The following is a 14947-nucleotide window of genomic DNA, read 5'->3' on the forward strand; positions in this document are numbered from 1 at the left end:
AGAGGGATTATTTATTTATGAATTAATACATTGATTTTTAGGGAAATCCTACTCGTTCTACCTTTAGGTGAGCTGGATAGATGAAGACAAGCCCAATGAAAAGATGTAGCCAGTTAGTCTTGTGATACCAGACAATCGGAGCTCTCTGCCTACCAATGTCTGGGGACTTCTAAACGCATGATAATTGCGACAATGGCAGCAAGAATGGCCACTAACAAACCTATGCCTGCTCGTCCGGGTAGCGTAGCAGTCTATTGCGTTGCCTACCAACACGGGGGTCATCGGAACGGTCGGATAGAATCCCTGTGTTACCTCCGGCTTGGTCAGGCGTCCCTACAGACACAACTGGCCGTGTCTGCGGGTGGGAACCCGGATGTGGGTATGTGTCCCGGTCGCTGCACTAGCGCCTCCTCTGGTCGGTCAGGGCACCTGTTCAGGGGGGAGGGGGAACTGGGGGGAACAGCATGACCTTCCCACGCGCTACGTCCCCCTGGCGCAACTCCTCACTGTCAGGTGACAAGAAGCGGCTGACAACTCCACATGTATCGAAGGAGGCATGTGGTAGTCTGCAGACCTCCCCAGATTGGAAGAGGGGGTGGAGCTGCGACCGGGATGGCTCGAAAGAGTGGAGTAATTGGCCAAGTAAAATTGGGGAGCAAAAGGGGGGGGGGAAGATATGACATCGAATGCCAATGCTAGCACCATGAATGCTAGCAAAAACAACAACGATGTACCAGACATGCTTTTACAACCTAACTACATGATGGACGCTACCAATGCTGGGTCTGATAAATGAAACATCGATGAGCTAGAATCCCCGTTAAACACACCACCTAAAAGCTTCCACGTTCGGAAATGGGCAAGACCTAATGAGGAATTCTCCATTGAGTCCATACTGATTGCAATAAACACCCTGGCCACTCAATAAACAAGAAAAAATCTGGAAGACATTAATACTCAGATTAAGCACAGCACGCTGATTGGTAACCTGTCTACAGGACTGGAGTTCAATACAGCTGAAATCAAAGAATGCAAAAGCAAAATGACTGCTTTAGAAGAGAAAGTGTCAGTTCTGGTAAAAGAAAACACCAACCTTAAAGTAAGATCGATGGAATACAAGAGTAAAAGGCATGAGAGAAAGAGTAAATGAAAACACAATGGAAGAGGTGATTAACCTACTCAAGAAGATTGCTCCACAATGGACACAGAAGATGGACGAGGTAGTAGACATTGTTCACCGGGTGGGGAGAAAGGAGGAGAAGAGAACACGCCAGGTTATTATCCAGTTTGTCAAACATCAACATAGAGATGGGACATGGAGAATGACAAAGGGAGAGGGGAAGCAAGGAAGCGGGAGTTTGCTTCACTGAAGATTTCACCTGGATAGATAAGCGAGCTAGAGAAGATCTTTGGCCTTGGATACTAGAAACAAGAAAGTCTGGGGAGAAAGCATACTTTCGTAGACCCTTTGGATTCATTAATGGGTAAAGGATCTAGTTTCGATGACTGAACATTGACATATAACCCAACTACTAAAGATAGACAGTAAATTGTTGGAGGGGGCAGATATTTTTCGCTTTTCTTTCTTCTTTCCCCAGGGGAACGTCTGTGTTAAGCACACATTTAAAGAGGTTGGTTCTTTTCCTTGTTCATAAGAACGTTGTAGTGTATTTGAATTGGCTTCCACCACATCATATATTACAAACGTGTTGAGCGGTTAAACACATTTTTCTAAAGTCAGAGGTTTCTAGTTTACCTTTAAATACAAGAGTTCTTGAGGACAATGTGAAGCGTAAGGCTACCTTTTCGTTTTGTAAAGGACTGAAAGCACACTGCATATTTTCGCAAGTGTATTCATGTGAAGAGGACTACATTTTGGAGGGATCAGTGGGGAGACAAAGTCCTTTTTTTCTAATAGCAGTAATCAATCTGGGGGCGTGGCCATATGTTTTTATAGATTGTCTGGGGAGGTAATAACATTTAAAATTGATAAGGATGTTAATTGGATTGATGTAGTAAATTTAGAAGGGTCGTTTGCAATTTTGATTAATATTTATGGGTATAATAATATTGGTCAAAACAGAATTTTATTAGAGACTTACAGAAATCATTGCTGATTATGAGCAAACTTATGGTATAGGGTTTACTTTAATAGGTGGAGGTTTTAATATCACATACTTCAACACTGTATTGAATGAATTCATGAACATCAACTCTTTAATTGACATTTGGAGAGGAAAAAAAACATATAATAAGACAATTTTCACAGTGTTGGTCCCTGGACATCACTGCCAGCTGTTTCCAGCTTCCACCTCCGTTAGAGGCAGCTTCGTGAGATTGATAACCTTTGTTTATTTTATTACTATCGCTTGTCTATATTCTGCCCTAACCTCTTCGTTTGTGCTGATTTAGCTATTTTCTGTGCTTAGTTCACTCATCGCTAGATTGTCTAGTTTTCTTTCCCTTACGACTCTTGTGTTTAGTTGCCAGCTGCTCATTACTGGCTTTGAGCTTAGCTTAGCAGTTAGCTCTATTACAGTCACAGTCATGGCAGCCTCGTTATAACAATGGTTTGTGGTGACTGATCCGTAGTTACACATACGTTGTTTCTATTACAGAGACGTGTCTGTGAGTTAGAGCAGCTTCTTTCGGCTAGGATTACGTTAGACGTGACGGGCACTCCAGTTAGCCTTAGCCCCCAGCCTGACAGCAGACCTGCTATTGTTCGCACTAGCTCAGCCTCGTCGGCAGATACAGCAGAGTTTGTCTCTGTTTACTGGTGTGGGAAGGATCGCAAGAGCAAGCCACTGGTCGTATGGCCTGGTCTGCAGTCACCTCTCCCGACTGCAAACCGGTTTTTGCCACCCACCAGTCCTATTGGTAGTCCTTTCAGCCAGTGTGCTTCTCCCGCTCCTGTCGACAGTGTAAAGCAATGCACACTAGTGACAGGAGACTTCATTACCCACAATATTAGATTAGCTTCGCCAGCTTTGGTTCACTGTTTACCCGGGGCCAGAGGCTCTGACATAGAGGATAATCTTAGGGTACTGGCATCACGGAGGGAAAATCAGGGAACCCAGGCACATAGCACCACTACTTCCAGCAATATTGTTATTCATGTCGGCACCAATAATGCCCAGATGAAGCAATCAGAGATCACAAAAACCAGCCTAGTCAGAACACTTGAGTTTGCCAGAAAGATGTGTCAGTATCGATTAATTGTCTCTGATCCCTTACCTGTGAGGGGTAATGATGAGATCTGAGCTTAAACGAGGGATTTGTTAGGGTTGTTCTTGATCCCCTTTATTAGTCATTGACACTTTAGATCAGAGATCAGAGTGGCAAACGTGCTGCTCTGAAAAGTTGAAAAACAGCTTTTCTGCCAACGACCTGTCATCAGTCTGGGGTGGTTTGAAAGACATTACCAACTACAGAAGACCATCCCCCAACACTGTAGGGAACCATCAACTGGCTGACTACCTAAATGGGTTTTACTGCAGGTTTGAAAAGCAAATTACACACCCCTCACCCTCTCCAGCTACAACACACAACCACCTGCACTCCCTGCCAGCCACTCTCCCCTCTCCACCGAATCCTCACCCACACTCAGGATCTGTGTTGAGGACATGCACCAGTTCTTCCAGAGACAGAAGACCAAGGAGGCACTGGGCTCGGATGGTGTGTCACCCTCCTGTCTTAGAAGTCTGTGCTGACCAGCTGGCCCCCATTTTCACACAGACCTTCAACAGATCACTGGAGCTGTGTGAAGTCTCCTCCTGCTTTAAGAGCTCCACTATCATCCCCCCAAGAAACCCTATATCACAGGATTAAATGACTACAGGCCCATTGGCCTAACATCTTTGGTCATGAAATCCTTCAACAGACTAGTGTTGGCTCACCTGAAGGAAATCACAGGCCCCCTGTTCAACCCCCTGAAGTTTGCCTACCGAGCAAACAGGTCAGTGGAGGATGCAGTCACCATGGGATTGCACTACATCTTCCAACACCTCGACTCCCCAGGGACACATACAAGGGTTCTGTTTGTGGACTTCAGCTCTGCATTCAACACCATCATCCCAGATATCCTCCACTCCAAACTCATCTGGCTCACTGTACCAGCCCCCATCTGCCAATGGATTAAAAACTTCCCGACAGACAGAAGGTAGCTGCTGAGGCTCACATCCAGCACCCAGACAATCAGCACTGGTGCCTCTCAGGGATATGTGCTCTCTCCCCCCTCTACTCTCCTCCCTCTACACAAATGATTGCACCTCAGGTGACCCATCTGTTAAACGCCTGAAGTTTGCAGATGACAACCATCATAGGCAGCTTGTAATGTTATTCAGGAAGGTGCGATATAAAAAGTGTACTATTATTATCATTGTTTTTATCCTGGATGGTGATGAGTCTGCATATAGACAGGAGGTTGATCAGTTGGCCCTCTGGTGCAGCCATAACAACCTGGGGCTAAATACACTCAAAACAGAGGAGATTCCAGTGGACTTCAGGAGGAGCCCCCAACACTGCCCCCCCACCCAACATTCTCAACAGCACAGTGTCTACGTTGAAAACCTATACATTTCTGGGTTCCACAATCTCCCAGGACCTAAGGTGGGCATCCAACATAGACAATCATCAAAAAGGCCAAGCAGAGGATGTAATTTCTCTGCCAGCTCAAGAAATTCAGCCTCAGGAACTAATGATTCAGTCCTACACTGTAACAATCCAGTCTGTCCTCTGAACATCCATCACTGTCTGGTTTGGATCGGTCACCAAACAGGACAGGGACACACTGCAACGGTCAGTTAAGTCTGCAGAGAAAATCACTGGTGCCAACCTGCCCTCCATTCAGGATTTATACACTTCCAGACTCAGAAAATGGGCAGGCAAAATCACTGCAGACCCATCACACCCTTGTCACAACCTGTTCCAACTCCTCCCCTCTGGTGGGCGCTACAGAGCACTGTACCCCAAAACAAAAAATATAAAAAGTTTCTTTCTGCGTGCCCTCATTCAAATGAGTGCTTAACACTGTCAAATAAATCCTACCATTTTGTATATACTGTACTGTATATACTGTACTGTACATTGTAGGTATACTGGTATGCTCTGTCATGTCCATCTACCTCAGGCATGTATGTAAGTAACCTGCTAACACCCATTTCAGCATCACTGAAATATTCTTTGCACCACTGCACTTTATCACCTCTTATTTCACCTGTATAAGTCAATCCTTGTGTATATATATATATATATATATATATATATATATATATATATATATGAAGATTGTTGCGTTGTAGTGTTGTTTTTCTATGTTAAGTACACTGATAGAGTCACAAAAACGGAGTCAAATTCCATGTAGTGCAAACCTTCATGGCCAATAAACATGATTCTGATTCATTTTACATGTGGAACTGTTGACTATTTTCATAAAAAACAGCCCACACATTAAGTGTGCTGGACAGTAATCTGATCATAACTCAGCTGGCAGATGATACCACCTTCCCCAAGAGGTCAGGACAGATCCCTCAGGTAATAAAGAAGATAGGTTAAGTTTTCTAAAGCGTCTGGACTATACTTGAATGTAAAAAAAAAGTGAACCAATTTCTATACATGAACACCCACTAATTTACTTATATGAGATTCCAGTTAAAAATGAAATGAAATAGGAGTGGTTATAAGAAAAGATGGTAAAACTAGTGTAGAACTGAATATTGTAACTGGTATAAAGAAAAGTGAATTAACACTCAATTCCTGGTCACAGAGGGATTTATCAACCTTCGGACAGGTCTTGATTACTAAACTTGAAACATTATCTAGAATTATGTACCCAGCTTTTACTCTAAACCAGGGGGTCAGCTACCTTTTGGATGTCCCATGCGACTTTACAAAGTTATAAAAAAAAGAATCACAGACCTGAGTGCCAGTTTTTAATGAGCATTTATTTATTGCTGCTTATCTCCCTGTCTAGATTCCTCATGCCAAAAGATCTCTGCTCCCCACACACGCAGACGCACACACTTTATTATTTGTGCAAATATATGAAAATTACTAGGGCACAAGAGAAAATTAATTCAATCTTACCAATTTAGTGTGACCCTTATTTTTCACGATATCTGGCAACCAATGCTAGCAAAGCAGATGAACTGATTCAACCTTCTTTGATTTTCTTACCTGGATTACTGAGCATGCATCAAGACATTAGACAATATTGCTTCTGCCATTGTGAGTTGTTCTTGACATAAAGCAAAAAAGAAAGCTAGCTAGCTATGCTACGTTTTCACTACTGCTGTAATGCTGTGCTTGTGGGCAGATTAGAGGGAGGGGAGGAGGGGGATGACAGACCATGTCACTTGTGTGCGCTGTCTTGCTATCAAAAACAATGGTGTATTTTGAAACTAATCAATTATTTCAGTATTTTTTTTTAAACCGAATTGTTTGTTTAGTTCATAATTAGGTTATTTTCATATGAAATGTTTTTTTTTTTATCAAAAAAAGTATATTCAAAAAATACTTTTTAATAAATTGCTCCATGTGCCCGTGCTAATGGCTCGCGTGCCACTGTGGGCCCGCATGTCATAGGCTGCCGACCCCTGCTCTAGCCATTCCTGACAACTTAATTACATCAGTTAATCTAACAAATTTCAATTTTATTTGGAAGAACAAACATCATTACCATAGAAAAGAGACTCTGGTTAGCAGAAGGGGGTTTAAATGTGATTGATTGAGGTAATAAATGGAATGATAAAACTAAAGTGGCTACACAAGTTCACACAAAATAATGATGGATTCTGGTTTTCCATTCCTTCTAAAATATTTGATTAATGTGGGGGGATAGATTTTCTGTTCAGATGTGATGTCTGTATTGTGAAACTACCCATTAAGATGTCAAAATTTAATCAGCGGGTCCTTTTATACTGGAAATTGATTTACAAGCACAATTTCACTCCACACAGATCTCTGATCTGTAACAGATATGTCTTGTTTACAAGAAAATCTTTATGTTACTGTGATTGGGTTGAGAACGGTATCTGGTCTATTCTACAGTTGATGGACCCGGGGGAATTTTCTCGATTATAATGAATTTGTTGATAAATACAATGTGAGGTGCACAAAAAAACCCAACCCAAAAAAACAATACTGTGTGGTTATCAAAACAATTCCACAAATAATAGTAAATATGTTGAATAGTGTGTTATCGTACAATGTGTTGTTACCACCGATGCCTTTACTTTATATAGATGACTCGATTCCGAGGAGAAAAAAAAAAGCACAAACAAAAGTATAAGTGCCCTCACCTCTGAACTCTTCCCTTTACCATTAAGAAGGAAAAATCTATTAAAAGATTATCCTAAAGATATTATGATCAGAAGTAGAACTAGATAACTTTCTCCCTATTTCACCAAAAGCTAAAGAAATACTTTTTTTTTGGACCCCCCCCCCCTTTTCTCCCCAATCGTACCTGGCCAATCAACCCACTCTCTGAGACGTCCTGGTCGCTGCTCCACCCCCTCTGCCGATCCGAGGAGGGCTCCGGTCTACCACATGCTTCCTGCCAGCCGCGTCTTTTCACCTGACAGTGAGGAGTTTCACCAGGGAGATGTAGAGCGTGGGAGGATCACGCTATTACCCCCAGTTACCCCTCCCCGTACAGGCAGCCCGACCGACCAGAGGAGGCGCTAGTGCAGCAACCAGGATACATACCCATATCTGGCTTCCCATCCGCAGACACATCTGATTGTCTGTAGGGACGCCTGACCAAGCCGGCGATAACATGGGGATTCGAACCGGCGATCCCCGTGCTGGTAGGTAACGGAATAGACCGCTACACTACCCGGACGCCCAATGCAGATTTTTTTTTTAAACTCTCTAATTGTTTCCACCCAGTTTTAGCAACAGAACGTGGGACACTGAACCCAGTCTCTAGTTGAGCGACGCATTTGGAGACTGACTTGTGAGTCTAGTAGCAAGGCAGCTTCCCCCCCCTAAAACTTCAGCTGCCCAAGCCATGTTTGATCAAAGAAGAGGATAGTAAATGGCAAAACCGTAATCTGAAGAGTATGGTAAGTGATTGCGTCTTATCGTACTCCTCTTAGATCACAGAGGGCTTGGACCAGTGAAGCTTTAGGGTGGGGCACCTGCCTTGCTACATTCAATATGAGCCTCCCAAGAGGAGAATGGTATTGCCACTGCATCTTTGAAGAAGGCCCTGGAGACGCTCTTGTGCAAACAAAGTGTGCACTGCACAGCACATATCATCCAAGGTTAAAGCTGCTGCTTACACGGACTCAGTCTGAGTCAGTCTGGCGTGCTTCCTCATTCCAATTTCCTGCATTTAGCCCTCAGTGGAGTGCAGAGAGACTACTGTCAAGCACACGCCTTCGTGTGTGAGATGCTATCTCATGCAAACAGACACATGGTATATATATATAGTATATATATATAGACTGTCACCCCCAACAGCTACAGGACACGTCCCACAACACATGTAGAACCTATTAAAGAGTTTTGAAAGGACGCCCTCATAATTACACACGAAACCCCTCCTTCACACTGTGGCGGCGCACACAGACTGCGGAGCTCTGCACGGGTCAAGGCCAGATGATATGATGGTACTTTTGAACTACGTGCCAAGCACAATAAATTGCACAGTAGTTACCATTTATTTCTGTGATGCGTTTTAAACAGTTCCCATAATGAGAAAAGGTTTACAGTTTGGAAGTCAACTTCGGCTTGACATTACACAAAAGAAAAATTCCATCTCCCCTCACAAAGGAGAGCAGGAAGAGAGCAGGAAATAAGACGGCAAAAACAGACACATAAAAACAAAGAGCTGAACAGAACAAAGCATTAGAAACGTAATAAGCTGTGAACATTCCCTTCCTGGGTTGAAACTAAATATTTAAACTAAAGACTTTAGCCACACTAGCTAGAAGGTCCCCTACTACTGCACTCTGTAATATGTCCCTCTAAATGCTAAAACGTCACAATGGACATCCTTATTTACACCAACAGGATGCAGAAACAATATATATACATGCCTAAATATGAACACTGACTATGCAAGGACTAAGTACCCAGTAGCTCAAGTATGGGGTGTCAGGGTGAGTACATGTATGTAATACTATACAGTCTAATGCATATGGCCATGGGAGTGGGCCTAAGAGCAGTCAAATTAACGGCACAGTGAGTGACTGTCACTAATGGATTACAAATGTTTGGTTTCATTAATGGGACGTTTCAACTCAGGCTTCGCTGCACATCCAGACTACAGCCTCAAGACAATAACTTCCTTCATTCTCATTTAAGTAACATAAACCACAAAAAAGAAGAGTACATAGGTCAGCTGACTGACCATGTAGCAGGTGTGTACCATGTCTGACACGGAAAACCCATAGCCATGAGAACCGACTGGCTAGCTGAGGAACAGAATAAACATGTAGCTGCATGATTGCAAACACAGTCAGCTGGGAGACAACGACAAGAAACACAAATTTTGTGTTTGCGCTTGTAACACATCTCCCAACAAAAAAAAAAAAAGAAAAAAGTTGTAATGGTACATATCCTTATTCGAGTGCACAACAAAATACGTGTCTGTCTTTTTACTACTTTCCTTCACATGGGATGTCAGACCGCTAAAAAGAGCTTTGGATAAATGCATCCAACAAATAAACATATGTTATCTTATTCAGGAGTGATGGCGCCCCGAGCCCTCACTACTGGAGATTAACGATAAAACCATGGTTCATTATCCAATCTTATTGCTCACCATAAAACAGGCAAATCTTAGGAAATTACCGCTAATTACTTCAAATTTTCTGAAAGAGGGATCTAATTAAGTGTAATTTTTGAAAGAACAACTGGTCTGACAGGTAGAGGACAATTACTGGCTCAACAACAGAATTTACTCTGATTACAACAACACAATTTACTCTGATTACCAGACGGTAGAATGAATTCTACGAGATCCTGCAAGTTCAGCTATACTGTAATACACCAAGCAAACAGAATACAACATTAAGAGCACCCCGACACACATACCAAATACATACCAGTTGCATGAGCCCCCTGGGGGTTGCCAACTAAGTCAGCCACATATCCACCCACTAAGTCCTGCAGTATATTACTGGCTGGCTAACCAACTGACTCCCTACAGAATAAACACCCGGGAAGTCATTCCTCAGATCTCCTCCACTACTTATCTCCCTCTGTAAACTCTACAATAGTGGTTCAAACATTGTGGACCTTGCATTAAGCTAAGCGAGCAAGCTCAGTCAATACAGACATGGCTTGGGTTCAGATCGAGTCCCTCTACTATTTTTTCCTGTCTTTATCCCGCTTCTGCATCTCTTTCTTGAAATGAAACCCTCACCATCTTTCCGTCTGCAGAAAGGATTTTCCCTCTGGAAAAGTTGGTACGGTTTCTGCGGGGTTGGAAAAGCAAAGTGAAATTATTGTGTGTGACTGCATAATGTCATTGGTCTGGAAGGGATTTAGAATGGTTCAGCTACCAAACAGTAGCTGACTGGGAGAGACAGGACCAGCAGACTTGTCACACTGACGACAACAGCTAATTTATTAAACTGGTTAGAGCACAGCGCGCTCCCCGATCAGGTGTCATGTTCGCGCTAGACCACCATTCCCTGACAGAGTTGGGCCTGCCTTAAATCAGAAGGGCCTTTGTTTTCTGATGCACCCCTATGAAAAAAAAATGACAAGAGCCAAAATCTCAAGTTTAAAAATGAATCTCTGCATTTACAAATGAGAATCTATTTCCCAGCCTTGTGTTTTCCATAATGAGCAGCAGTTAAAGCAGTGGGAATGGATCTGAGTCATCCTGTCCTTTTCCATGGCACTTCTGTGGAGAAGTGGGGGAGGAACATATTTGTCTGGGTCAGGAGTAACCAATGGCACAATTTAGCCATTTAGCTTTAGAAGAAGGACGCTGTTTTGAACACCAAGGTTCAGGAACAGGCCTTATCGCTTGTGTACATGGATTATACAAAGGCAGACACTGGCTGCTGTGTTTCAACCATTATGTGCATGTGAATGAAAAAGGAGTGTGGAGTGGTAATGCCGTGTCAGTGGGTCTTTCAGTCTAATCCTGCTTTTCAATGCCAATACGCTGAGAACCCAACCAAGAGGCCTGCTCCCCATCTCTTTAAATTCATCCTCTGGTTGCCTCTCATCAAAACGACACAAGGAGAAGACCACTACCACCGTAAGAAAAAGAGACTGGGGGCGTCCGGGCGGTATGGTGGTCTACTCCGTTGCCTAGCAACACGGGGACCGCCGGTTCGAATCCCTGTGTTACCTATGGCTCGGTCGGGCGTCCCTACAGACACAATTGGCCATGTCTGCGGGTGGGGAGCCGGATGTGGGTATGTGTCCAGGTCACTGCACTAGTGCCTCTTCTGGTTGGTCAGGGCGCTTGTTTGGGGGGGGGGTCAGCTTTTGGCTCTGAAGACGGGGATCGGCTTTGACTCACGTCCAAAAAAACTTTGCCACTCGCCACTTAAAAAAATAATTACATTTATTTACAAACTCAAAAATGCTCCAAACTTGTTTCTAAACTAACATAATAAAGAAACGAAATGATAAAACCACTTATGGCATGAAACAAACTTACACAGCGGTCAAAAGACTTTTTGCCACCGCCGCTCCAGTCATCCGACTTTTAGTGTCCAACCACTCCCATCCCACATCACTTGTCCCAAATAACAAGCAGAGACGCACCAAGCTTCTATCACACCAGAAATCAACACAATCCATAACAAATAATAATATACAATATACAATAATAAACAAATTCATATATTAAACTTCTTTTGAATAAATTTGAAAGAATAAACACAAGTGCAAAAACATTTACCAAAAGCAAAATTAATGGCTGTGACGGGGGGGGGGGGGGGGGGGTTAGTGTGATCCCCCCATGCACTACGTTCCCTGGCGAAACTCCTCACTGTCAGGTGAAAAGAAGCGGTTGGCGACTTATCGAAGGAAGCAAGTCTGCAGCCCGCCCCTGATCAGCAGAGGGGGTGGAGCAGCGACTGCGACAGCTCGGATGCGTGGGGTAATTGGCCGGGTACAGTTGGGGAGGAAAAGGGGAAAAAATCCCAAAAAAAGAAAAAAGAAGGAGCGCCTAAAAACCACATTATCAAATAACCGTTACCACATAGGATATGATAGACGGTGGAGGGAAAATAATGGATTTTCTGTCTTTTTCACATGTAGAACAATATCGATTCCTCAAAAAATGTGTTAGAAATGATTTTTGCCCTTTAACCTCAGTATATTCCTTCATGACAAGCGGCTCAGCTTACCTGTCTACCATCCTGGCCCACATTGGTCTGGCCCCTCACCACTGTCCTGATGTTGTCATCTAAACGGCTATCAAACACAGCACAGAATGGGTCTCCGTCCACATTTTAGGGAAAAAAAAGGGACCATTAACTTCTTTGGCAATTGCGGATATCTACTCACCGAATCTTCAGGCGGATCTTGTTCACCACATCGTCAATATTAGCCAGCGACTAAAGAGAAACATGAGGGCAGACTATTTACACAGGTATAGTTTTTTCTTATATTTCTTTGTATCTCCTCATACATTGTTTTTTTCTTTTCTTTTGTCTTGTTAATTTTACACCCTTTTTTCTATTATACATTGTAATATAATAAAGAGTGGGATACAAATGTCTGATTTAACAGCAAAGTCAGAAAATACAGGTAGACTTGGCTTAAAGGTTGATAATTGTATTAATAAGCTCAGTCACATCTATTCTGCACACCGAGGAGCAGGCCTACTGCTATTTGAACAATACAAATGCAAAGACCAGTGAGTTGGGGATTCACACACTATCTTCTCTTTCTATGTACTGCAACAGAGAACCACAATATCAAGGAAAGCAGTGCCCCCTCATGGACATATAGTGCATCAACATCTACTACTATTCTCTAATCAGTTTATGACCCCAAAAAATGTTGTTTTGGCATGCAGATTCACGACGAAACCAGAAATACTGGTGATGAAAGGGGTAGCAAAAATGTTGCACTAAAATGGATGACAGCATGAACATGCTGAAAAATACAAACTGGGTTGTGGAACTGTAAGAGAAGTGCAAGAAATCACGTTGTTTTGTGTCCATGCATATGATGTAATAACTCCTGTTGCAATGAGATTCCAATGACAGTAGCATGCAACTTGACATGGGGGTAAAAATGCTCAGGAGTCAGTCAGTCAGTGCATCAGTCAGTCAGCCTCACCTGCTCTGTGGGGAACAGTGTGTTGATGTACTCCACAGCATTAAAATCTGCTCTGTCCAGTGGGTCTTGGCTGGGGAACACCTTGTACATGGATCAAGAAGATCAAATTTAGCCATTATACTTAACTCACTTGCACCTTCTGGGCGACTACAGCTCGTGTAAGTGTGCTAACAGTTAGCTGTCAGTGGCTTGTAATCACGCGCATGGCATGATTACAAGCCAGGTCTCCCTCACTACCGACATGATGTCGAATGGACATCTTCGTAGGCAATGTCAGTATTTCAGCGGTTTCCAGCACGTTTTCTAAAATGTCAAATATGACAGTAAGTGACGCCTTCACTTCTTCAGGGACCGTTTGCCAGCTGTCACAGTAAACTTGCAAGCTGTGCTCGTTGGTTCGGGGATACCCAACCGGCAAGCGGGCCGATAAACGTACTTTCCAAACGCTAAAGAAACAGTCTCACCTGTTCAATGGCTTGTTGCACCTCCGGAGTTAGATGCAGAATCGCCCCCAAATCCTCAGCAAATTCCAACTCGTCCTCCTCCATCATTGTCAAAACAAAACCGATGAGCGGCTGTCCCACGTACCACTTCCTGGTTTAGAGGATTCTGGGATACCTGAGGACGCAGCGTGATCGCCGCTTGCTGAGGTTGGCAGGAGGAATTAATGCAGCTTTAGTGCCACCTACTGGAATTTTAGTGCGTTACCACAGTACGCATCGAAACTAACCAACTAATAATAATAATAACAATAATAATAATAATTCCTGCTATTGTGTAACTGTATTGTTTGTGATAATATGTGGAGTGTCTGTTGTTGTCCGTGTATGTATTGGGCTTCAGAGTTTAGTGTGTACCAAAAACAAATTCCTCCGGCCTTGGGCGTGTGGCTAATGAAACAATCTAATCTAATCTAATCTAATCTAATCTAATCTAATCTAATCTAATCTAATCTAATCTAATCTAATCTAATCTAATCTAATCTAATCTAATCTAATAATAATAGATTGAATGATGGTAGATGGATAGACTGATCTATATATCTACTACTACTACTTTCGGCTGCTCCCGTTAGGGGTCGCCACAGCGGATATAGACTGATCTATATATATATATATATATATATATATATATATATATATATATATATATATATATATATGTGTGTGTGTGTGTGTGTGTGTGTGTGTGTGTGTGTGTGTGTGAGTGTGTGTGTGTGTGTGCATGTGTGGGTAGATCCTGCGCCATATTCAAAATCGGGCCATTCACTAACCACATTGTGCTGAACACATATACACAGATTACAGTTCTGAACTATCACACATATACATGGACATGTCAGAGCATTGAATCTGAGAGGGCAGACATGCCACTGGGGTTATTATCCTTTACCAGTGTTTAGCTGAGTTTGGCCCATGTCACCTCAAAATGATCTTAACAGCACACCCGCATGCCCTAAAACTACCCCCTTCAACAGCAGCTGCAACCTCACCACAGCTGCTAATGCTGTCTAAAATCTGGGCCTGAATGCCTAGCATCATTTCTCATTTCTCAGATATCGCCCCTGCATTTGCTTGCAGCTCTCCGTTGTCCCCGTAGTCATTTACAGATGCAATAGAGCAAATGAACACCATCACCAGCGAGGACATGTGCAAGAGAGAAGATGTGCAAGAGAGAAGAT

General features: G+C 43.0%; 1 protein-coding gene across 1 annotated transcript in view; it reads right to left on the reverse strand.

The window, feature by feature from the left end:
- Positions 1-13856, reverse strand: part of vps53 (VPS53 subunit of GARP complex) — a 63288-nt gene extending 49432 nt beyond the window's left edge. The window contains exons 1-4 of the mRNA XM_056283325.1: positions 13731-13856; positions 13267-13347; positions 12487-12536; positions 12327-12393 (exon numbers count right to left, since the gene is read on the reverse strand). Coding sequence (XP_056139300.1) covers positions 12327-12393; positions 12487-12536; positions 13267-13347; positions 13731-13817 — 285 coding nt within the window. The 5' untranslated portion in view covers positions 13818-13856. The remainder of the gene's footprint in view (positions 1-12326; positions 12394-12486; positions 12537-13266; positions 13348-13730) is intronic.
- Between the last annotated feature and the right edge of the window lie 1091 nt (positions 13857-14947).

Source organism: Lampris incognitus, chromosome 7 (genome assembly GCF_029633865.1).
Source record: "Lampris incognitus isolate fLamInc1 chromosome 7, fLamInc1.hap2, whole genome shotgun sequence".
Classification (NCBI taxonomy): Eukaryota; Metazoa; Chordata; class Actinopteri; order Lampriformes; family Lampridae; genus Lampris; species Lampris incognitus.